Raw genomic sequence first — 24,184 nt, forward strand, 5'->3', positions numbered from 1 at the left:
TTATTTGTTTATTTAGAGCAGGAGTGAGCCAACCATGGCCCACAGGCCAGCCACCTATTTTTATAAATTAAATATTATTGGAACACAGCCACCCCCATTCATCTACCTACAGTCTACGGCTCCTTTCTCACTACAAAAGCAGAGCTGAACAACTGCAACGTAGACCATAGGGCTCACAAGGCCTAAAATATTGACTCTTTGGCTCTTTAAAGAAAAAAAAAAGTTTAATAATCCCTGTCCTAGAAGAATACAGGCTCTGAGAGAGCTGGAACCTTGTCTGTCTTGTTCACTGCTGTATCCCCAGTACTTAGAAGAGTGCATGTAACAGATGCTATTAATAAAAATGTGTCGAATGAAGAATAAAAAACATCTAACTCTAGAACAACCTACAGAGCTTACCTCCATTTTACAGATAAGGAAACAGAGGCTCAAAAACGTGAAATAACTTGCTGGAAGTCTCAGCATATATCAGTAAGGAAATATGAATGCTGACCTGTCTGGTTCCTAACACACCTACCTACTCCTAAGAATATTAACTTGACTCATTAAAGTGCTCACCACATATTGGGTACTGTACCAAACTTTCATGTATATATATTTATGTATGATACCATTCAATCTGCATAAGGGTGTGTCTTCATGAGATTATGACGGTAAAACAGAAGCGGAGCAACATAAAATATCTGCAAGTGACTATTAATAGACTTCAAAGTTTATCGTTCTAACCCCCACGCAACAGCACTAAGATAAAGCATCTGATGTGTGCTGAGAAGAATTCAAAAATGGCCAATTTCAAAATCATAAAATCCTCATATTAGCAGTAATTTGGAAAATGAACATCATAAAAGATGTTGTTTTGTTTTTCATTTATGCAACAAATATTTATATGCCAAATGTTGCTTAAATCCCTGGGAATTTAGGATGAACAAGAAAAACAAGGTCCCTGCTCTTATACAGCTTACATTCTAGTAGAAGGAGACACACAAACACACACAATACCTAAGAGCTAAGCGATAAGTGGCATGTGAAGAATTAAAACAGGTTGATGTGATGATGGGTGCCTCAGAGACCGCTCTGGATTATGTGCACAGAGTTGAGACGCAAGGGAGAAACAGAATGCCCAGAGTTGGTGGAACAAGAAATAATGGGGTAGGGGGTGGAGCAGGTGTAAGTCACCAATATCCCCGTCCATCCCAGTAGCAAGAGCGGAGCTAATTTCTGAAAGTAGTAAATCACTTTATATAAAAGACATACCAGAAGAAAACAGCTGAAATAGTTTAAAGTGGCTGTGTCAGAGGAGCAGAACACAGAATGGGGTGAGGCGGCAGAAACAGCCGTGAGGAAGGAGGCAGGTGTTTTCGATAAGCCCTTTTTTTTTAAAACATGTATGCAAAATATCTAATAAAATTAAGGAAATTTACCTTTTTAAATCCTATTCAAAATTTTAAAAAATTCATAAAATTACTAAAAATAAGCCTAACAAGTAAGGTGGAAGAACTACAAAAATAAAACTGAAGGACATAGTGGGAGATCTTAATAAATGGTAAGATGCAGCATGTTCTTGCTACCATGTTCTTGAATGGGGAAACACACTATTCTTTTTTTTTAGAAAAAAAGTCTTTACTGAATTTGTTACAATATTGCTTCTATCTTATGTTTTGGCCTTTTGGCCACAAGGCATGTGGGATCCCAGCTCCCCAAACAGGGATCGAACCCATAGCCCCAACATTGGAAGGCGAAGTCTTAACCACTGGACCGCCAGGGAAGTCCCTGGAAACACATTATTCTAAAAGAACATATTATTTTTGCCCAAATTGATGTATAAATTCAGTGTAATGCTAGCAGCATTTTTCATGGAATTGAAAAGATGTTTTAAAAATTCAAATAGAAGAGTAAATATGCTATTGAAATAGCAAAGGTAATTTTTAAAAAGAAATAATGAGGAACTTGCCTCACCAGATATCCACTCATTCATTCTACAAGGGCTCTTGCTCTGGCTGTGTGTGCACCAGGCACTTTTCTAGGTGCCAGAGAGCCAGCAGTGAATAAAACAGACGCCTGTCATTAAAGGAGCCTGGTTTTAGTGAACGGAGCAGGACAAACACACAGCGATCAACAGAACATGTAAGATGTCAGGAGGTTAACAAGAGCTTCAGAGAAAAATTAAGGAAGGGAAGAGGGGCAGAGAGTGAGACGGGGTGCTATCTTATATAAGGTGGTCAGGAAGGAACTCTGAAGGAAGTAAGGGAGTAAACCATGTAATCAAAGATTTTAGAAAGTAAACACAATTTAAGGTGTGATGTTGGATAATAACAAACAAAGCAATTAAACAGAAAAAAGGCTCAGAAATAAGCCTATGTACACATGATGATTTGTTATGTCGAAAACATGGCTTTTAAATCATGGGCAAAAGGACAGTCTATGTAATAAATATGATGGCTATCCACTTGTTTTTAAAAAATTATGTTGGGCTCTTCTTATGATCCACAAATACATTCCAGATGGATTAAAGACTTAAACATTAAAAAAAATCCTAAACTTTGTTTGGTTTTGGGGAAAAAATGTTCCTGACCTTGAGAAAGGGGAAGGCCTTCTTAAATAAAACATAAAAGCAATGAAAAGAAGTGAAATATATGACAGTAGCAAAATTTAAAACTTCTATTCACGAAACATACCATAAGCAAATTGAAATACATGTGACAGAATAGAAGCAAATATTTGTGACATATATAACAGACAACGAGTTACTACCCAGAATATATAATGAATTTATACAAATCCATCAGAAAAAGACAACACAATAGGAAAATGAGGAAAGAGTGTGAATGGGTAACTTCAGAGAAGAAAAAACACAAATAGCCAATAAACATAGTAAGATGTTTAACCTCCCTAATTATCAAGGAAATAAAAATCATGTCTATTAATTTGAAAAAAATCTTTAAAATCAGTAATATCAAATATTATTATAACTGCTATAAAAATTGATATAGTTTGGCTAGCAATAGGGGCAGGATCTGTTAAAATTTAAAATCCAATTCCAAGACCTAATATCTGCCTAAACAAATAACAGCACATGTGTACCCCCAAGAGGCACATAAAAGATGCCTCCCCTCTATCTGCAGGTAAGCCAGCCCTTACTGCCTCAGTTCACCGCAAAAGGGAAGAACTAGGAACAAGGTTATGCCCATCAAGTGTGGTTATAGTTATATAAACCGTGTTACACCCAAACTGGATTTTCAGTACATATTGTTACCGCCAGAAAAATTAGTACTGTCACTTTTGGTGGTTGAGTAAGAGAAGAGAACAAGTTCAAAAAGTTATTTGAATTCCATTTTTTATCTCTATTGTAACCTAAACAAAATTATGACAGGACTGTCTTGGCAGAGAGCAGTATATTATACAGAAGAATTTCTCTACACAGCATCCCTTGGAAGCATGTCAATCAATAACTCATGATCAACCAATAATTTTGACAAATATTTTTAGATTTCCATGATACTACAGTCAATCTGGTATCATCTCTGACAAAGAGTCATGGAAACTAACTTCTAAAAAAGTGTGCTTATAGCTGAAAACCAAATCATTCTTAACCATCAAAAAATAAATGTATGTGACTTTGCTTATACCTATTAGCTCCAATAATAGTCTTGGTTTAAGAAAACTTGAAAAAAAAATAGTTCAATTATTGACTCTGCCAATTACTCCTGAGTTTAAAAAACAAAAACAAAAACAAAAACAAAAAAAAACAAACACTGGGGGTGATAAAGTCAGCTGCTTCTCGGGTGGGTTTACCCAGACACACGCTATCATCCCAGGGACTGGTGGTTTGCTGGTATCACGGCAGACTCTCTGCCTATTTTCCACTATTTATCTTACTTTCCCCCTTTGATAACCGAAAACGTTAGAAAAGCACAAGAAAAGAATATTTTTACCTCAGGCTGATTCTGATCAGCAATACTTACATTAATAGTTAAAGTGAGTGTATACCATTTTTTTGCTGTAACGTCAGCATGTCCTGAAGTATATATGATCCATCCAGCTGTAACACAAAGAGATTATCCCAGTTGATGTATTTTTAAAATCTAAATCACAGAATCCCGAAACTCAGTGGGGGTTCTTAGGTGCATTTGTATGTAGTAAAGTCAGCCTTGATAAAGATCGACATTTCCATACCTACAATTGACTTAAAACAAAACACCCTTCATTCAGGCATCCATCCAGCATGCAGAGAGATCCTACTCTGAGCCATACGTGAGCTCACAAGAGAACGAGCAAAATAAACTTACAAACCAAGCATCGTGCAATGACGCATTAGCGTGTATAGTTCAGGTCTGCATGTACACCTGGTTGGATTGAATATGGAGGATAAGGAGGAAGAGTCAAAACCTACCATAAGATTTCCAGTTAGTGTACCTGGCTACATGGTAATAGCATTCGCTGAGAATTAGAGAGAAAATAATAAGCTAATTTTTGAATGTATTACATTTGAATGCCTGAGAGAAAGCCAGGATGAGCTGTCCAATGGGCAGTTTAAGACACAGAGCAGTGGGGACTGAAGTCAGAGATTTAAATCCCTAGTTCCAATTCTGCCACTACCTCATTTTGGGACCTTGGGTAAAGCAATTAACCTCTCTGGCACTCTCTTTTGGATTGGAAAATGCAAGGTACCTTCCAGATCAGTCATGCTATGATTATGCAATTCCTATTCTAATGTCCTCATTACCCACTCCCTCTTTAATTTTTATTTTATTATTGGACCCCTTTTCACCTTAGGAAGAGGCAAAGGGGAACAAACTATAGGAGAGAAGATTTTGTATTAATGCAGGACAAAAGTCAAGAGACTATGAATCAAGAAGAGTCACCACCAATAAGGTCTAGTTTCAACAGAGCGGTGTGTACCCAAACCAAACTGAAGTGGATGGAATTCAACTTGAATGGATTCTAAGCACCTATTCTGGATAAAATACTATTCTACATAAGACAAGGACTGTTAAGATGAATGAGAAAAGTCCAGCTGTTTTCAAGTTATTGACTAAATTAGGAAATAGGAATTCTCCATCTTAAGCAAATCAATCCTTCCTTTTGTATTTCCATAAGCACACCAGCAACATTCTTATAGTCCTGCTTTTATTTAGTGTTTCCTGAGTATTCTCTCCCTACTACTACCACCACACCCCAATCTCTGGTAATCCTACTCTGATAGCCTAGCTCAACTCTACAATACCCGAAAAGCTTTGCACAATTTTCTCTTTCACTGAGCTGCCTCTGTCTGTACTAATTAACACTATAATTTTGAATCGTTTGGCGTTTGCTTACACATGTTGAATCTCTTCTCAGTTAGATGTTCGAACACGATGAGGTATAAAGCTCCTTCATTACTCCCATAAGTAACAAACAGATATAGCAACGTATCACATAGTAACCATGTGCTATAGAAGAAGCCACTTACCTAGATCACCCGTAACTCTGTAGATTCCATTTGCAAATATCCAGAAGAAAACTCCCCTGGCACTTCTAATCAAAATACCACCTTTATTCACTCTTCCAGCAATGAACACACCTCCCTTCTCAGGGGTCTCTATGTACACATCACACTTTACAGTCAAATTGGACCTGCAGAATCAAAGTGTTAGTGCTTTTAATTATGTCATTTCAAATGTAGCACAAATGGTTCATTTCACAGTCACATGCTTCCAAACTTCTAATCAAGGTATGTGATTTGCTAAGTCCACACTTATACAGGGATGGGCTTCATTGATGATGGCTTTTTTTAAGTTTTACATGACTGAAGTCAAGTCATTTCATTGTCTCTTTTAATGACTTACTCTTGGAAAATAGTATTTACTGTTTTTAAGCTTCTTAAGAATATATTTCCTATCTTTCTTAATAAAATAATTTCTCATTCTAAGAATATAAGAAGAAGCCATTTTTTCTAGGAATACGTAAAAGATAAGTTTCCACATAATTCTGAACAAAAAGGTTTATGACATTTCCATCAGCAAAGAGAAGCAGTGGAGACTATGAGGAGCCTCTGGGAGAACAAAAGCTGCTTTGAGGCTAATTTTTACATTTAACCCTAACAAGACACAGCCAACTCTATGTTGACTCTACAGTAGGGCTTTTCAGGCTTGAGCAGTATTGCAATCACCCTGGAGGGCTTATTCAGTTCAGTGTGGGGCCCCACCCCTCAGGGTCCGATTCAGTAGGTCTAGGGTGGGCCCCTCGATGTGCAAGTCTAACAAACTGCCAGGCGATGCTGATGCTTCTGGCCCAGGAATCTCACTCGGGGGACCGTTCTCCCCTACAGAGTACCTAGGTCTGTGCAGAGGAAGTAAAACCCCGGATTTGGTATCACTGACAGGAGGTCAAAGGACGAGAAAGGTTCAGCCAACCAGGAACTACCAGAGCTTTAACAATGAGATCTCCTCTGGGCTTCCTTTTACAAATGCTACTGGATTCCTTCTGCAATGATACAACCACCCCAATCCAATACGACCTCTGAAAATAATTCCCCTCCCACTCAAATTCTATGTGCAAATGGAAGAGAATTAGAAAGCTTGCACACAGTCAAGTAATAAAGCAAGCAATTTATCTAAAATAAAACTAAGAATGCCAAGAAATATATTTTGGAAATGGGGAAAAACTGGATCCAGAATTATGTGACTTTTACATTTCTCAGAGTTTCCTGTCAGTGAATTTTGCACAGTGAAATTTTACTTTGTAAAGGAAAACATAAAAAAGAAGCACCTACAGCAGGTACACAACAATCAGGAAAATCTACATTTAATCATTTAATCAAAGCTGGGCTACTTCACGGGAAAATCAAATGCTAAGTAACTAAAGCCCAGTCTCTCTTGTATGTCCTGCCACAGCAGAGGGAGTTTTTCTCTCGGTAGATTATCACCAGCACGAAACCACCAAGGATCAGCCTTGTTCCTTACATCCCCCACCTCCCTGCTGGCTCATCAGAAGTCTGAAAGTGCTACAGATCCTGTCAGCACCAAAAACTTATTCTATTTAGAGTCAGAGTGAGAGAAGATCAAATGCTTTCCTTTTTCACATCACAGTCCAGAATAAGTGATTCTTGCATCACAACTTTCAGGCAATTTTACAGATAATGAATAAAATAGAATAAAAGTTTGGTTTAGTCTTCCACAGCCATAATCTCTTGGAAGTGCTGAGAGAACAAAAACCAGCCAACATAATGAAGCAAATTTGATCAAAAGGATGCAGAATTCAGGTCTGTGCAGCGAAAGATAATTTTGTGATTGTCCTCAGATCCCAACCAAAGCTTACTAACAAGATGGAAGTCTTTAACAGCTTTGGTAAAGTCTACCATTTATAGTCAAACTACTGTGCTGATACTTAACTAAATCTAAATATGAGAGAAGGTCTGTCGTAAACATAGTTCTAAGAACTGATGGCACCGTGCTCACATAGAGCCGATTTACTAGAATCGCACTATGGATAAACTCCACTAACTTACTGACTTTCCCTTTCCTACTCTCAGGAAGAAGACAATGATGAAAACAAGGCTGTGAGGTATAGTCCAAGAGCGTGGGCTACAGCACCAAACAGACCTGGTCTCTTGCCCTGGTTCTGGAATTTAACAGTATGGGATCTTGAACAAATCTTACGCCGAAGTCTCTGTTTCCCAGTCTATAAGGTAAAGAGGATGCTACCTTTGCCAAAAGGTAGCTACGGGAAGCTCATACCAGTGTTTAGTGTTACCCAGTTTTCATTCCCTCCTTTCCCTGCAATAAATGGGCATCACAGCCAGAGAACAGGAATGAACATGGGATGTGTGTACACCTCTAAACAGATCTGGCTCCCTTGAATCCAGGATAGGATAATGGGAAATAACACAAAATAAATAGGGTGAGACTAAATTTTAAAGGATCTTGGAAGTCAGGCATAGAAGTGCAGATCTGGTTCGGTAGCAGGAAAGAGTCACTGCATATTCTTGAGCAGAGAAAGAACGTGATGAAAGTAGGGCTTAAGAAAGACGAAAACAGTCCTTTCTTGACATGCATAATTGCCATTTCGTGGTTCTTCTTCTTTCAGAATATGTCACTCTTTCCTTCTCTCCCCACTTTCCCCCATCCTCCTCTTCTCCACCTCCTTACGCACTGCAATAGTAAAGATTGAGTATTGCTATTTAAATACTGCAAAACCTTCAAAGTTATGAAGAGTTTTGTCTAATCTGTAGATGGTGCTCTACATCATCTCTCTACTACTACAATGAAAGAGTCTCTCAGTTTTTCTGGAGTCCCAGCCAGAAACAATAGATTTGGGGTTTAGAAAGAGCCCTATGTAGTGTTCATGAGCGTGCGGGATATGGGCTGTCACAGAAACTTAAAGGTTTTCTATGGTGGCTGGCTTCCAGACCGGTGATCAAAATAACAGGGTCCCTCCCTTAGACATTTAAACGCAGCCACCTGTCTTACTGTAAGACCATTAGTAACAAATGAGGAAATCACAAACCCCGCTGACATGACCAGAATGTCCAGATAAAGTGTCTGGTACCGAGATGTTGGGATAAACAGTATTTCTGTTGTAAAAAAGATAAGCCATTGAAGTTATTCTAAATTAAGCAAGAATTCTTTACTCTACCCCCAATAACTCTCCAAGGAGCTGTAAGGGTTCTAGAAACTCTGGATAGGAGTTTCTTAAGACTTACTATCTGAGCTTGGGACTAGAATTGGGATTTATAACAGGGAGTAAGGCAATACAGAAAGGATAGAGACTTTCTGCAGCATTCTACAGGTAAACAATTTAAAGCTCTTTTCCAAATTATCTTCCCTTCCCTGTCCAGTTTCCAAGCTACAGATATGGCTATTTGGTGACCTGACATTAATAGTTACTATCACTAAGCCTGAAATGCTTGTGTTTTATGTTTCACAGTAGCATTATACTAGTTAAAAGAAAAAATAGAAAAGAAACACCTAAAACAGTTATAATTAGTCAGTACATTGGAATTCCATAACTGACTTCTCAGTTTTGCTTTGGCCATTATATTTTGAGTGAAGAATAAATACATCTTCTCTCTTTATCAAATGCCTAAATAAAAGAGTGGAATTCTCTAGCCAACTAAAAGCTGATTTGCTTTTTACTGTTGCCATCTACTGTCACCTGGTAAACAGATTTTCCACAAAAGCTAAAACAATGTAATTCAAGTATGAATCCAGCAGGTGGCAACACCATTTCAACAAATCAACTCTCCGGCAAAAACAAAAACTTAAAAACAACATGCAAATCACAAACTCTGCTTATAAATAAATTTTAAATTATAACTGGGTCCAAAAGTCCTCAATTTTTATATCAAAATCAATCTGATCCTGCAACAATTACTATTAAATTGGGCAAATCTGAGGGAAGGACACTTAGGCAACAAAACAATTGGCTGGTTTATGGCCACCGCGATATTCAACAATTATAACACACCTATTAGGTTCTTGGACAGGAGAACTGTTGAAAAGTCCTGGCTTCAGAATGTACCTGACAACCTTACAAGGTTACTTCAGCCAGACCTACATAAGGATGTCAATTTTACATACCATTTGTAATCTCCTATAATACTGATGGTGTTGAATGCATCAGCAGCCCAAGTAATGGGCCTTTGATTGAGAACCTGGCGCAGCGTGAAGCGATGCTCTCCAGGGTCTTCAATATTCATAAAGTATTCAAATACACCAGTCTGATCAGCAAAATTCGGAGCTTCACTAAAAAATGGGTAATCTGTTCAGAACACAATAAATTCTTTGTTTAGTATCAAATCTTACAGAATCTCTCCTCTCTGATATTTTCTGGTACATTTTGATATACTTTTGAAAAGTTTTAAATAAGTAAATGATACTTATAAACAGTCAAAGCTTAGGGTTTAGGTTACTAAAGAGCTATTGACTTTTATTTCATCTTTATTAAACATCAGTGGGATCAGTTTGACCTACAGACTTTACATACTTAATCCATGCAACTGCTTAAGAGGAAAGATCATGAGTTCTGGAATAAGTAGACCTGGGTTCGGATTCTAGCTCAGTGGGTTCCCCAGGCAAGTTGCTTAATGGCCCTGACAAGTTTTCAGCTTCTCAAAGGTACGAAAGCAGTTTGCATTCAGTAGAAACTGTACCTCAACTTCTGAACTTTGATCAGGATGCCCTCCTGTGACGCCGGGGAGTGGCAGCGAGCTGCAGTGAGCCACACCCCCGTCAGCCATGCAATCACGAGGGCGCACAACAGATACACTCAGAACCATTCTGTACCCAGACAGACACTTTGCTTTTCACTTTCAGTACAGTCTTCAATAAACAACATGACATATGCCACACCTTATCAGGCTTCGTGTTAGATGATTTTGCCCAACTGTAGGCTCACGTAAGTGTTCTGAGCACAGGTAAGGTAGGCTAGACCGAGTTCTGAGGTTTGCTATTTTTGACTTATGATATTTTCAACTTACGATGGGTTTATCAGGACCTAACCCCACCGTAAGTTGAGTAAGGCCTGTATAACTTTCATTCCAACGATAACCTCTACATTTTTTCTGGCACTGAAAATTACAGGACCCTCAAGTTGCGAGTTATCTTGAAGTAACACAAAAATTAGTTCCCGTTTACCACGCAGAGATTTAGAGCTAAATTAATGTAGTTCTCACAACCACTCCATCAGGCACCGGTTTGACAGGGAGAAATCTGCCCACTACTGCTGAAAGTGGAAACCAAGTTAAGTTTTAGCACAAAAACGTACCGACATTGAAGTCATCCTTATAGACGCGGGGAAAGGGCTGGGACCTCGGAGGCAGCGGGTGACTGCCTTTGCTGCCGGTGCTGAGCGTGGTGAGCGTGAGCAGCCCGTCCTCCTGCAGGTCCAGCGTGAAGCGGCCGCCGCTGTCTAGGAGCTGAGAAAGAAGCGATGCTGCGTTCATGCCAAGGGCTTTGGCTCATCCCATTCGGGTCAAACAGCTTTTTAAAAAATAAGCTTAAGACAGGCCAAACTCATTTCTTTTAGAATTTCCTAACTACTTGTGAAGGACACACTCAATATCAAGGCCTTTGGAATCTTTTTTCTTAAGTTATTTGTAAGACTTTATACAATTAAACATTCTAGAAAGGATATGAGAAGAATTTCTTTTCACAGAAGGAAGAAGGACTAGATGATCCCCAAATCCATTTCCATTACTCTGTCTTTTCCATTAGACTGTACTATCCTTAAAGCCTGTGTATAATTCAATACATGTAACTAAGAGATGTGCTTATTTATTTTTTAGGACTTTGCTAAGGTACAAAAATCCATAAAATCTTATTGTTGACTCAGCTGTTAAACACAGAAAACGTTTACTATATAAAAAAAGTCCTACTCATTACATGTTCAATACGTATTTCAATTAACAAATTATATTTATGTCACATTTATGACCTTGGCATATAAAGCCATAATCTCTTCATCTATAAAATGAGGGGAAGAAAACATAGTTCATAAGGTTATTGTGAGGATTAAATGAGAAAATGTTTATAAAGTTCTAAGCTCAGTGAGTGACCTACGAGAAACCTTCCCTACATCATAGGTGTCCTATGGTAAAAGCAGGCTTCTGAAGACACTGAAGTCCTTTGCATAATTGACACAGGCACTAAACATTATGTCCACTTTACGAAATCTGAGTAGCTCTTTATTTCTACTTTATATTAGAAGTGTATATCATACCTTTGCTTTAATAAATTGTTGGTCAGATCTATGAAATATCTAATACCATATTCTGGCTTAGGAAGAACTCCAAATGATATTATTTTTCCTATGGGGAAAATCAGTTTTATTATGCTATTTCTAGCAATGTGTTGTGCAAAAATTAGAGACTATTCCTTTTTTCAAATTTAATATACAATGGGCATTCAATTATTGATACTGACTAGTTGAGTCACAGAACTTTAATAATTACCATAAAAAGTAGCAGATTTGTGTCAGTTAGGTGAAGTGATGTGCTTGCATGGGCCAATTCATTCTTTGAAACATTGACTCATGAGAAACCACCATTTGCTAAGCTCTACACTAGGCACCGGGAAAAAAAGGTATATAAGGCTGGGACCCAATCCTCAAGGCATCCAGTGTAGTGGGGAAAGTGTTTCCTAGGTAAGTACATATCCCTAGGTGGCTATGACCTAAGGCTGGTGGGGAAGGCTTCAGAGGAAGCAACACTTGGGCAGAGTCTTGAAGGATGACAAAGATATGAACAGAAGGCATTCTAGGACGAAGAAAAATCATGTGCAAAGTCACAGAAGTAATTAACTTGGCATGCCATGCTCTGAAAAATGCAAGATGTTTAGTCTGTGAGGAAAGGTCAGTTTAGTAGGACATGCATCTAGAAAGGAAAGCAGTCTTTTACCTACTGAGGTGATAACGTGGGTCACACGCCACACTAAGGAATGTGAACTTATAGGAAAAATCACTAAGGCATTTGAGCAGGGACTGACAAAAATCAGATCTGCATTTAGACGCATCATTCTGGTAGCAGTGTGATGGGTGGCGGGGAGACTGAAAAAACAAGAGATGGTTTCCGAAATCCGAGAGACATAATGAGGAACTGAAACAAGCAGTAGCCGTGGGAATGGAAAATAAGGAATGGGCAGGAGAAATATGTGGGTGATATTGTCTATACTTGATCACTGATGGTATACAAAGAGTGAGTGGGAATGACAGTCTCAAACGAGACTCAAATTTCTGACTTGAGCAACCGAGTGATGGTTGGTACCATTCACCAAGACAAACTAAATACCAAGAACAAACACATCTACTAAACCATACTGCCTTGAAGAGGACTTCTATTTTAAAAAATGGGGGGCAAACTTTACCTCTATTATGCTTCAGCCATAAAATCAGTTATGAAATTAAAAATTAATTCATTAATCAAATTTCTGTTCCCTTTACTGTTGCAATGCTCACACTATAGGAATTTATTTAAAACTACCCATAGAGAATCCAGTTGTTTGAAAAGAAATCTCTCTGATGGTTTTCCAAGTTTGGTATACCACACCTGCAGCTCTGGTATTTCACTCTAAGGAGAAAACACAAAGAAAGCATAGTTCAGTGATTCATCATCTCCTCTGAGGATTTCTAAAATTTGTACCAGCAAGAATGAACCAATGACAACGTGCATTCTATTTCTATTTACCGAAAGATCCACCTCAAATCTTAAATAGTAAACATTTTGAAAGTAGGAAGACATTATTCAAGCAAATACTTTATTTCCTAAAAACACTGCAGATTTTTGGCAAATGTTCAAAAAGATTTTAGTGTCTTTGCTTCAAAAATACTCATTATTATACCTATGTAAAAAGCTTTTTAAGAATTTTCTGGCATGAAAAAACAATTCTTACACGATTAGTAGAAAGAGCACTGTATTTCTGTATTCAAATCTAACAATAGGTAGAAATAACAAGAATCTTGACTCTTTTTTTTGTACAGAGTACTGTAAAGATCAATGTTTGAAAGTTCCCTCAACTACACAAATTATGCTCTACCAAAAAGAACAACTTTCTTGCAAGTGACCTTTGTTAGGATTCTTCAAAACCACAAAGAGCATTACCTCCTAGTGGCTTCTGTATGTTTGACTCAAACTAGTCAGGAGACATAAGACACCAAGGCATTTACCCATTCATACGCAAATTCTTAATCACCTGTAATGTAAGACTTCACTTAAGAACTGCTAGCCCATGATAAAATATATAAATTCTCAAATCAAAATCAAAATAAAAGTTCCACTTATTTACTTACAAAAGAACCCTTAAGAATGAAGGTAGCAAATTGTTGTGAAACATTGAAATAGGGAAGAAGTGGCCGTATACACATGGAATGCTTATGACTCTGAGTAGAAAAAAAAAAAGAATCATGTAAGTTATCCGAATGATATACAAGCCATTTTGGGGGGAAAAAAACAAACAAACATTTAATGCCTATAGATTAGCAGAAATGACACATAATAGGTGACAAATAACAGTTTATTTCAAACTTTTAAAGACTTTTTTCTTAAAAACCTTTATTGAATGCATATTGTGTATGCCTAGTCAAAGTAAAACTCAATGGCATTTTGACTGAATCAAACTTTGAATTCCAGTCATTTGATGGCACACAGATTAATTTTTATTTCTGTTTTCCAAAAAAGAAGTACTGTACTTCCAAAAAAGAAGTAAATCTTGGGACATTTTCACTGAAAAGGCATCTCACCTATATATAACCTTCAAATACACAACTGAGGTCAGCTAAATACATATAACAAATCTCACTGCCAGCATCATTTTTTTCAAAATAATCACTACAATGGGCTGGGATCAAAAGAAGTCTGAGACATCATCCCTACTTTAGGGGATTCAACAATCACAGAGGACTTACAATATAAGGTTCTGGGACAGGCTTTGTGGGAAAATTTTAAATTACAATTATAGTTAGAGATTTCAATACCTTTCCTCAATAACTGATATACCACTAGACAGAAGATCAACAAAGACACAGGTGATTTGAACAACACTACGAAGTAACTTGCCTGGACTGACATCTATAGATCACTTCATCCAGCAATTGCAGAATGCATATTCCTTTCAAGTGCACAGGGAACATTTACCGAAGTACACCATAATCTTAGCCATAAAAGAAGTCTCCATAAATTCAAAAAGATTCAAGTCACAGAAAGTCTGTTCTCTGACCACAGTAAAACTAAATCAGAAATGAGTAACAAAAATCTCTGGAAAAATTCCAAAATATTTAAAAACTAAATAACAAATTTCTAAATAATTCATGTCTCAAAGAAAAAAATTAAAATAAAAGGTGAAATTGGAAAGAATTTTGAGCTGTATGAAAAGCAAAACACAACACATCAGGATTTGTGGGATGCCACTAAAAGAGTAGTTAGAAAAAAATGTATAGCACTGAACACCTAGATTAGAAATGAAGAAAGGATTTGAGACTTTGGCTTAAGATACTAGGAAAAGAAGAGCAAATTAAAACCAAAGTAAGCATGGGGTATGTATGGGATTAAGAGATACGAACTACTATGTATAAAATAGATAAGCAGCAAGGATATACTGTACAGCACAGGAAAATATAGACATTATTTTTTAATAATTTTAAAGGGAGAATAATCTATAAAAATACTGAATCACTATGCTGTGCATCTGAAGCTAATATAATATTGTAAATTGACTACATTTTAATAAAAAAATTTAATTAAATTTTTAAAAAAACAAAGTAAGCAGAGGAAAGAAAATAATAGAGATGAAAGGATAAATCAAACAAAAAACAGAAAAACAAGAGAGAATAATTGAGAAACAAAAGCTGACTCTTTGAGAAGATTAATAGAATTGAATAAACTTCTAGCCAGACTAATTAGGAAATCAGGATAAAAAGAAAACACAAATTGCAATTATGAACATTAAGAAAGGTGACATCAATACAGAGTATATAGATATTAAAAGAATAGTGGGGAATAATATCAATAACTTTGTGCCCAGAAATTTAACAACTTAAACAGACAAATTTCTTTGAAGACACAAAAACCCAGTGCTCACTGAAGAAGACATGGACAAACTGAATAGCCCAATATCTGTAAAGGAAGTTGCAACTGTAGTTAAAAAGTTTCCCACAGAGAAAATTGTGGTCCCAGATGGCTTTACTGGGAAATTCAAGTCGACCTGGGAGCTTTGCTCAAACAGGAAGTAAGAGCTAAGGCAGAGTTGTAAACCGCCTGCTTGAGTATTGAGGTATGCCCCAACTATGCACACAGAGCCCATCAGCAAAGGCTGGAACACTTGCTAGTTCCAAACATAAGGAAATCTGTACAATCATGATCTGACCACTAAGATAATTGAGCAGAGGCTTCAGTGGCCACAAATGATAAAGCTTACAAACTACAGAATTTGTTCAGGAAAGTCACAAAACAAATAAACAGCAACAACCACGACAAAGAGCAACAACCACAAATGCTAGATAGGAGGAAGAATCTGATCTCCAGAGTCTCCATGTTATTTTATGTAATGTGTCTAATTTTCAACAAATCATTATGAGATTTGCAGAGAACCAGGAAAGAATGGCCCATACACAGGCATAAAAGCAGTTGACAGAAACTATGTCTGAGAAACCCCAGTCATTGCTTATTAGATATTAGACTTCCTAGACAAAGACATTAAATCAGGTATTTAAATATGTTCAAAGAACTGAATGAATAATGAATAAAGAAGAGATCTGCTTCCAGAATGGCAATGGGAGGAGCTCCATGAACCTGCTCCCAGTGAACCTGGTGAAAATTATTTAAATAATAATTACAATAAAGTCTCTGGAAATGGTCCTAAGGCCATGCAACAAATATAGAAACATTTATTCAATAAAATCTACTAAAACTCATGGCATTTAAACCATGATCCACTCCCTCCCTGTCCCTCTCAGCCTAGAGTGACAGAAACTCCATGCCAAGTAGGTACAGCCAAGAACACGGGGCTCCCTCACTCCCAGCTCCCAGGTGAAGACAACAATATCTTCGTGAGAGAAGCAGAGTATCAGCATTTCTCTCCCCCCTTCCCCTCAGCTACCTGATGCTGAGGACAAGTAGCCATGAGTGTGGCCAAGAGGCTGAGGGTTCCCTTCCTCTGCCCAGGTTCCATTCACAGACTCACCTTAAACAAGGCACACTGAGAATATGGGGGTTCCAAACCCCCACCCAGCACCATACTCCTAACTCAGAGGTGTCACTAAGAGAGAAACGCACCCTTGTCCCCATCCCCAACTCCAAGCTTCAGCTCAGAGATTTTGTCCAGGGAGAGAGACAGGTCATAAAACAAAGAGTTCAGAAACTCTCCCCAAAGAAATTGATTGTACTTAATGCAGAGCATGGGGAAGTTCAAGAGTAAGGGTGCTCTTAAATTATTTATTTAGTGGAATAAACTTCACTAAATTACTCCAGCTAATCACTAAGCAAACAAGCAAGCAAACAACAAACCCCAGGAAAGGAGGGAATCAGTACCCAGAGTTACCACAATATATTATATAAAAGGTCTGCCTTTCAACATAAAATTAGGAGACATTCAAAGCAACAGAAAAGTGTGACCCATACACAAAAACTAGGCAACAGAAACCACCTATGAGAGCAACCAGATGCTGGATTTAACAGTTGAAGACTTCAAAGTAACCAATATAAATACATTTAAAGAACTAAAGGAAACAAGGCTTAGAGAAGTAAAGGAAGATATAATCACAATGTCTCATCAAGTAGACAATATCAATTACGTGACAAAAAAATTTTTAAAGAACCAAATGGAAATTCTGAAATTGAAAAATATAATAACTGAAATGAAAAATTCACTAGAGGGGTCAACAGCAGATTTGAAATAGCAGATGAATTAGAGGATTTGAAAACAAGTGATAGAAATTGTGCAACCTGAGGAACTGAGGGGAAAAAAAACACAAAAGATAAAGAATAATGAACAGAACCTCAGAGAAATGTGGGATACCATTAAATACACCAAAATATATACAATGGGACAGTAGAAAACAGTGGAGAGAGAAAGGAGCAGAAAAAATATTCAAAGAAAAGTAGCTGAAAACTTTCCAAATTTGATGAAAAACATTAATCTACAGATCCAAGAGGCTCAACAAACTCCAAGAGGAATAAATAAAAAGAGATGCACATACAGACACCCAGTAAAAATGCTGAAAGTCAAAGAAAAGAAGAAAATCTTGAAAGGAACAAGATCATTTACAAGGGAACCTCAGTAAGATTGATAGTTGGTTTATCACCAGAAACAATGGAAGACAGCACATTCAAGGAAAAACTGTCAGCCTAGAATTTTATATTAAGCAAAACTACCTTTCAAAAAATGAATATCTCACTGGAATGCAGTTAATATAAATCTGAAGTAGACTCTAATAAGTCAAGATTTCTACACTAAATCCTAGAACAACCACTTAAGAAAATAACTCACTAAAATATAGTAAAAAAATAAAATAAAATAATTTAAATATTACATCACAAAATATTGACTTATTGCAAAAGAAAACAGTAACAGAAGAATAGATGAACCAAAATAACGAGATGTATAGCAACTAAAAAGTAAGCTGAAAGATGTAAATCCAACTATATCAATATTAACATTAAATGTAAATGGACTAAGCAATTGAATCAAAAGGTCAGACTAAATTTTTCAAAAAGCAAGATCCAACTATATGCTGTCAAAAAGAAAGACAACTTAGATTCAAAGAAACAAACAGAGGAGGTTGGATCAAGATGGTGGAGTAGGAGGATGCGGAGCTCACCTCCCCCCACAAACGTGTCAAAAGTACATCTACCTGTGGAACAATTCTCAAAGAAAACTAACTAGGAACTGGCAGAAGAACTTCTATACAACCAAAGCTGCAAGAAGGATTTCCACGTAACTGGGTAGAATGGAAAAAAAGGCATAAGGTTGGGTCCTCCACCCCTGGGAGGGATCTGAAAGGAAGAGAAGGTTTGCTCTCAACCTGGAGAGTGAGCAGGTCAAGCCACAGACTGGCTGTCCCAGTCCTGGGATCCTATGCAGAGGAGAAAAGCTCCCCTGTTTTTTCTGTTTTTAAAAAGGTGTTCAGTTGTGTTTTATGCTATATTTTCCAATACTAACAAAGTGAATTAATCCAATAAAAACAACAAAGAATTACCATAGTTTCAATGATGATGGTGAGGTTACCTAAGCCATCCGTCAGAGCTACATAGCTTCCTCCTTTTTCTAAATGGCCAACTGTCTTCAGGTAATACCAACCTGGTTGAGTAAACTGAGTGGTATGAGCTATAGACAAGCAGAGAAAGACCCAAATAAGATTAAAATTGTGATAATAGGATTTCGTCAAAAAATAAAAAGCTGTTTACTGATTTGAGTCTGAAAGAAAACAGAACATGCCACCCCAAAATGTGCCACTTTAGCATGTGGATTATTTTGAGCTGATGGCAATCAAGACCTAGCAGACAAAAGAAAAACTTTTCTCTCTCCTTTAACTGCCTGAAAGAATTTAGATAGGGGACCTGGCACAGAAAGACAGCTACTACCAGAGACAACTTTGTATCTGAAAGATTCACCTGCATGGCAGGGCAAACATCTGCTCTTCTCTTCCTGTGAACTGTCTTCCTCCCCTTTGAAGCTCCAGATCCCTATCCCATTCCTTAGCTCAGGATGGCATTATAAACCTCAATTGCCTGACTGCAAATTTAAGTCTCATATTTTTATGTACAAAATTAAATGTGGTTTTTTTCCTGGTGATCTGCCTTATAACCATTTAATTATTAGATTAGCCAAAGAACCTAGAAGGGTAGAAGGAAAACTTTTCCACCCCAAGTCTGATTGAGTCTAACAGCTATTTTCTATTTTGGAGAAGAATACTTGCCAGTCTCATGTTTCAACTTCTAGTTAAATGGTACAATTATGGGAATATTCTTAGAATGACTGGTGAAAATAAATGAACCACACTCTGTCAGTTCAAGACTACTGAGTAAACCTTTTTTTTCCAAGAGTAAAAAATAAAGTTATCCCCTCCCAATTTTTGATGATCTCTATTTAACCCATCCTAATATAACTACAAAGAATATGGTTTTTAAAAAGTTAACAAAATATTCCAAAAACTAAGCTTTATGGTTTCAAACAAGTTTATTTCCACAATATGTATTTATTGGGCACCTCCAAGGTTGGTCCTGAAAATGTACTGAGCAATATTCCTTGTCCATTTTGGGAGGTGACACAATTAATCGGTGACAAAATTAGAAAAGTACATTAGTTCAAGTAGATAATGTGGGACCAACTATTTCAACATTTAAGGGGTTAACCAACCAGGATATACAAATCCAACTTAACATTTCCATATTTTTGAAAGAACAACCTGAGTTTAGAATAATGTCATGGTTACATAATGTCATGACTACAAATCTCTGAGAAAAATATATCAACTAAAAAAAAAGCCTGGTCTTAGAATAATTGAGAATGGAATACAGAAAGTAGCCTGGTTACCCAAATGATTCTTACAAAACACTATGACAAATCTTGCTTGAAACAGAGACACACTTAAAACTAACACACACGCACACACTCAGTGTTCATATAATCCCCTCTAAGTGTTTCCTGCTTTGTCTCTTAGAGAGGAAGTTAGGGATTGAGAGGTGGAATCTGAACCATACCTGCTATCCAGATAGGAGCTTCTACTACATAGTGCCCGCTCCAGGGCTCCTGAGCAGTCATCAGTCCACAACGCCCGTACGGCAACTGTTCATAGTAACTAGCCACCAAATTCCAAGCAATTGTGCTAAAAGATTTGTTTGATAAAAAGGAAACACCAAAGCAGCTTGTAATAAAAATGTAAATATCTACAAGCCTATAGTAAAAAAGACCTTATCAGAGTTTACACAAATATATGTAAATGACAAAAAATTACCACCCAAAACAAGAAAATATAAGTTGCCTAAAGTTCACCCACATTTTGAAAAATCAAGTGTTGGATGCATCTAAATATTTTTAATGGTGAATCATATAATAAAAAATACAAATGTATATGAGGTGTATAATTTTACTGACGAATGGTGTAACCAGAAGATGAATCATGACCTACCAGTACCAGACATGTCACAAATGTGAGCCAAATACAAATAAAGGCTTTATCCATACTTGGCTTTCCTTTTGACGGTCAGCATTCTAAGTGCCCCAATTTCAAGACATAATTTTATGAACTTCACTCTGAGCTGTTGCAAGGTTTTACAAATGAGAACTCTTAGAGTCAGACTGCCAGGGTTCAAATGATGGTGTAGGCAGATAGGGTAAGGGTTCCCCAGAGGAAGAGAACCAGACATAACTTTCTTGACATAAGAGAAGCCATTTTAGGCCTAAGCCATTTTGTGATCTAAGCCTGGCCACAATGCTTGCCCTTACAGAACAGGTCTCAGTAGTAAGTGATTTTAAGGGAGTAAAAGAACATAAGAACAAACAGCTATTATCAGGCCAGGGAGATAACTTAACCATATCTGAGACAATATATCAGACTCCAAATAAGCTCTATTATTTGCAGTGTCTTGCTTCTTTTTTTTTTTTTTTTTGAGTTGACACAGCTTAGGTATAGGTATAGATGAAGAAAGTAAGGCAAATGTTTCCAATCATTGAATTTAGGTTGTGAGACTATGGAAGTCCACTGTACTTTTTTCTACTTATTGTGTTTTGAAATTTTTCAAAATAAAAACCTTTAGAAGTTTCTAATAACTTACGCAGTCATGTAGCCATTGATATAATTCTGATTCAATATGCGACCCCAGCAGCCTGCACCCACATCACTATTTAAAGTGCTAAAATCTTCAGAAGACCAAAGCTTCTTCCCAGTCAACCTAGCATCCTTTACTGTATGGGTCCCAGGGTAATGAGCTCTAGAAAAGAAAGGGTGGGAGGAAATGTAAAAAGGTCAGAACATGGCACTTATAACTATTTATTGAGTGAATAAAAATACATATCTTCTCCAAGATTTCTATTTTAAAATAATGGGCAGCTTCCAGGTGGCTGTCAGACTGTAAGCATCTTCCTCCCACCCTTGTGTCTCAGAACACCCTTAGAATGAGATAAACCTATAACACACAGAATGGGAAGGAAGATAGCAATGGATGAGAAATTTCTTTCTGGAAACCATAACATGGAGGGAAGCATGTTGACAGGTGGAGGCAGCAGAAGAGGCCTAGAACACTCCAAAGATGAATGAGGTGGAGACAGGATTTAGACTTCCCAGGGGAAATAGAGAGCTTGGACAGTAGGAAGGAAACCAAAAATAAGACTAATGAGTCTATTATGTAATGTAGTATCTTCTCCCCTGCTCCCACCCCTCGTAGACAGAGAGGCATTTATTGTTTATTCCCAGGTAAAAAGAAAAACACTAAAACAAACAAAAATGCACAGAGAATTCTTCTTTGAATAAAAAGAATAAACTATCTTGGGAAAACTAGAAGTTATTATCCCAGAGCAGTGTGGTTCTCAACTTGAATGCTTTTTGCCTGGTGGAGAAGGCAGGGCAGGGCAGGATTTGCTATTGGCATCTAGTGAGCAGAGGCCAGAGATACTGCTAAACATCCTGTAACACCCGTGACAGGTCCCAACAACAAAGAATTATCCAGTGAAAAATATCAGTAGTGCAGAGGCTGAGAAACCCTGCCCCAGACTAATGAACCCCTCCCTTGTTCTAGCATTTGAGAGGAGTCAGCCTAAATATAAATGTATATTTATTGTTCCAAGCGTAAAATACTGCCATAATGATGATTGTGGAAGTGACTGATTATTGAATATAAAAACAATTAAGAAATTTCAAATGGAAAATAGAAAATAGACCAACAGTTAGTATAAGAATTAGAGAGCACATGAACCAAATAACTTTAGGGACAGGAGTTATATTTTCTAGGCCAACAACTATTTACAAATAAGTTAACAATAATACAAGCAGAATAACGCAGATTGGATTATATCATAATTCTAATCTTTGTCGTTTGGTGTACTAGTATTCATAACATTAAAAGAATGATTGTGAAAACCTATTTTAGTTTTTACTTATTTAATTCCATTTAGATCATGAATCTTTTAAGAAAAAAATATCCTACTTGGAAATTAATTATACTAGTAAAGACGAATTAAGGCACAACATTAATTTGGCATTCCAGGATTTCATAAGGAAGAAATGGATAAATAATAAAGAATATAAAGAATTAGGGAAAAAATGAGATTCCACCAAGATTTTGTTGAGTCACTGAACCCAGTTGAAAACAGGCATCTATTCAGTATTGTAAACATATACAACAGAGACCCCAAGAGCAAGCCAGCACCTAACAGGGTTAAGAAATTATTGTTTTGGTACTACAATTCCCAACTTGGAAAATCTGACTACTATTCTTTGAAATTATATAATTTTAATAAACTTTTACATTTTAGATTTATTCTATATCCCAGAACTTCATTCTATGGTCATGATATTTGGTTTTGACATCTCAACCAAATACTAATTTTAAGACTCATCTAGTTATCACTCAACCAAATGTATATTTGGTGTGTCTCTGGTAAAAAATACTTATATAAAAAAAACAGGCTGGAAAATAATATATTATGTTATTAATGATCTCTAGATATTAAGATTATGAGTAAGTTCCAACTCTATCTTTATAGTTTTCTACATTTTCCAAATTTTCTACAATGAGCATGCACTATTTTTAAAATCTGAAAAAGTATCTCTTTTAAAGTTACAGAAATAGGTATTATATCCCTCATTCAGAAAACAATGAAACTGTTACATTTTAAACCTGATTGATTTATCAAATGATCTGAGAAAAGAGGGGCAGAACTGATACTAAAATCCAGGTCTCTCCCAATGTCCAGATCCATAGTTCAACAAAATTTAAAAGTTCTTTAAGAATATAATTTTTTAAATGCATATAATTAGGCAAAAACATCTCTAACATTTCATGGCATGATTTTTCAAACTTTAAATGACAAGATTAAGATCAATGAAAGTAAATCCAAGTTTATCCTAACAGAAAAATATATGTGTATTAAAAGAAAAATAGAACTTATGAATGAGGTGGATCATGGTAGCCTACTTTCTGAAACTCCCCCAGCACTCCTCCTGAAACCAAACAGACCAACCTGATGACGGAAAGTAAAAACCCACAGACAATATCCGCATCAAAACTAGGTGACAAAAAAAAAAAAAAAAAAAAACTAGGTGACAGGGAATCCCCGCAAGCCTTGCAGCATCAGGCCTGGCCAGGATCAACAGACAGAATATGGAAACAGTGGAAGTGAAAGGGGACTAACAGGTACTCACCCACCCCCAGGAGCAGACTCTATCCTGAATGGAAGAATTGAGGACAACTGGCTAAAGTGAAAATGTCTTCACAGGCTTGAAATTGGGGCCAAGTGCCAAAAACAGTAAATTCACTAAGAGATTAAACACAATACTGTGACAGTTTAAACCAGATTTGTCCAATAGAAATGCAATGTGAAGTGTACAGATAATTTTACATCTTCCAGTAGCTACATTTTTTAAAAAGCAGAAGAGAAATTTTAATTATATACTGTTTAACCCAATATATCCAAAATATTATCATTCAACATAAAATCAATATAAAAATTATTAATAACTTACTTTTTTATATTACATCTCTAAAATCCAATGCATACTT

General features: G+C 36.8%; 1 protein-coding gene across 4 annotated transcripts in view; it reads right to left on the reverse strand.

Annotated features, from left to right (window-relative positions):
* The window catches only part of GALC (galactosylceramidase), a 62,041-nt gene that overhangs the window by 5,615 nt on the left and 32,242 nt on the right, over positions 1-24,184 (reverse strand). For all 4 annotated transcript variants that reach the window (XR_005018757.1, XR_005018759.1, XR_005018758.1 and 1 more), the window contains 9 exons: positions 21,242-21,397; positions 20,168-20,292; positions 18,664-18,791; positions 13,762-13,851; positions 12,956-13,042; positions 10,744-10,894; positions 9,558-9,738; positions 5,450-5,613; positions 3,963-4,039 (listed from right to left, as the gene is read on the reverse strand). Coding sequence is in view for 1 of the 4 variants with exons in the window: in XM_036843476.1 (XP_036699371.1) it covers positions 3,963-4,039; positions 5,450-5,613; positions 9,558-9,738; positions 10,744-10,894; positions 12,956-13,042; positions 13,762-13,851; positions 18,664-18,791; positions 20,168-20,292; positions 21,242-21,397 (1,159 nt within the window). In the remaining 3 variants the exon portion in view is untranslated. The remainder of the gene's footprint in view (positions 1-3,962; positions 4,040-5,449; positions 5,614-9,557; positions 9,739-10,743; positions 10,895-12,955; positions 13,043-13,761; positions 13,852-18,663; positions 18,792-20,167; positions 20,293-21,241; positions 21,398-24,184) is intronic.

Source organism: Balaenoptera musculus, chromosome 2 (genome assembly GCF_009873245.2).
Source record: "Balaenoptera musculus isolate JJ_BM4_2016_0621 chromosome 2, mBalMus1.pri.v3, whole genome shotgun sequence".
NCBI classification, from domain to species: domain Eukaryota; kingdom Metazoa; phylum Chordata; class Mammalia; order Artiodactyla; family Balaenopteridae; genus Balaenoptera; species Balaenoptera musculus.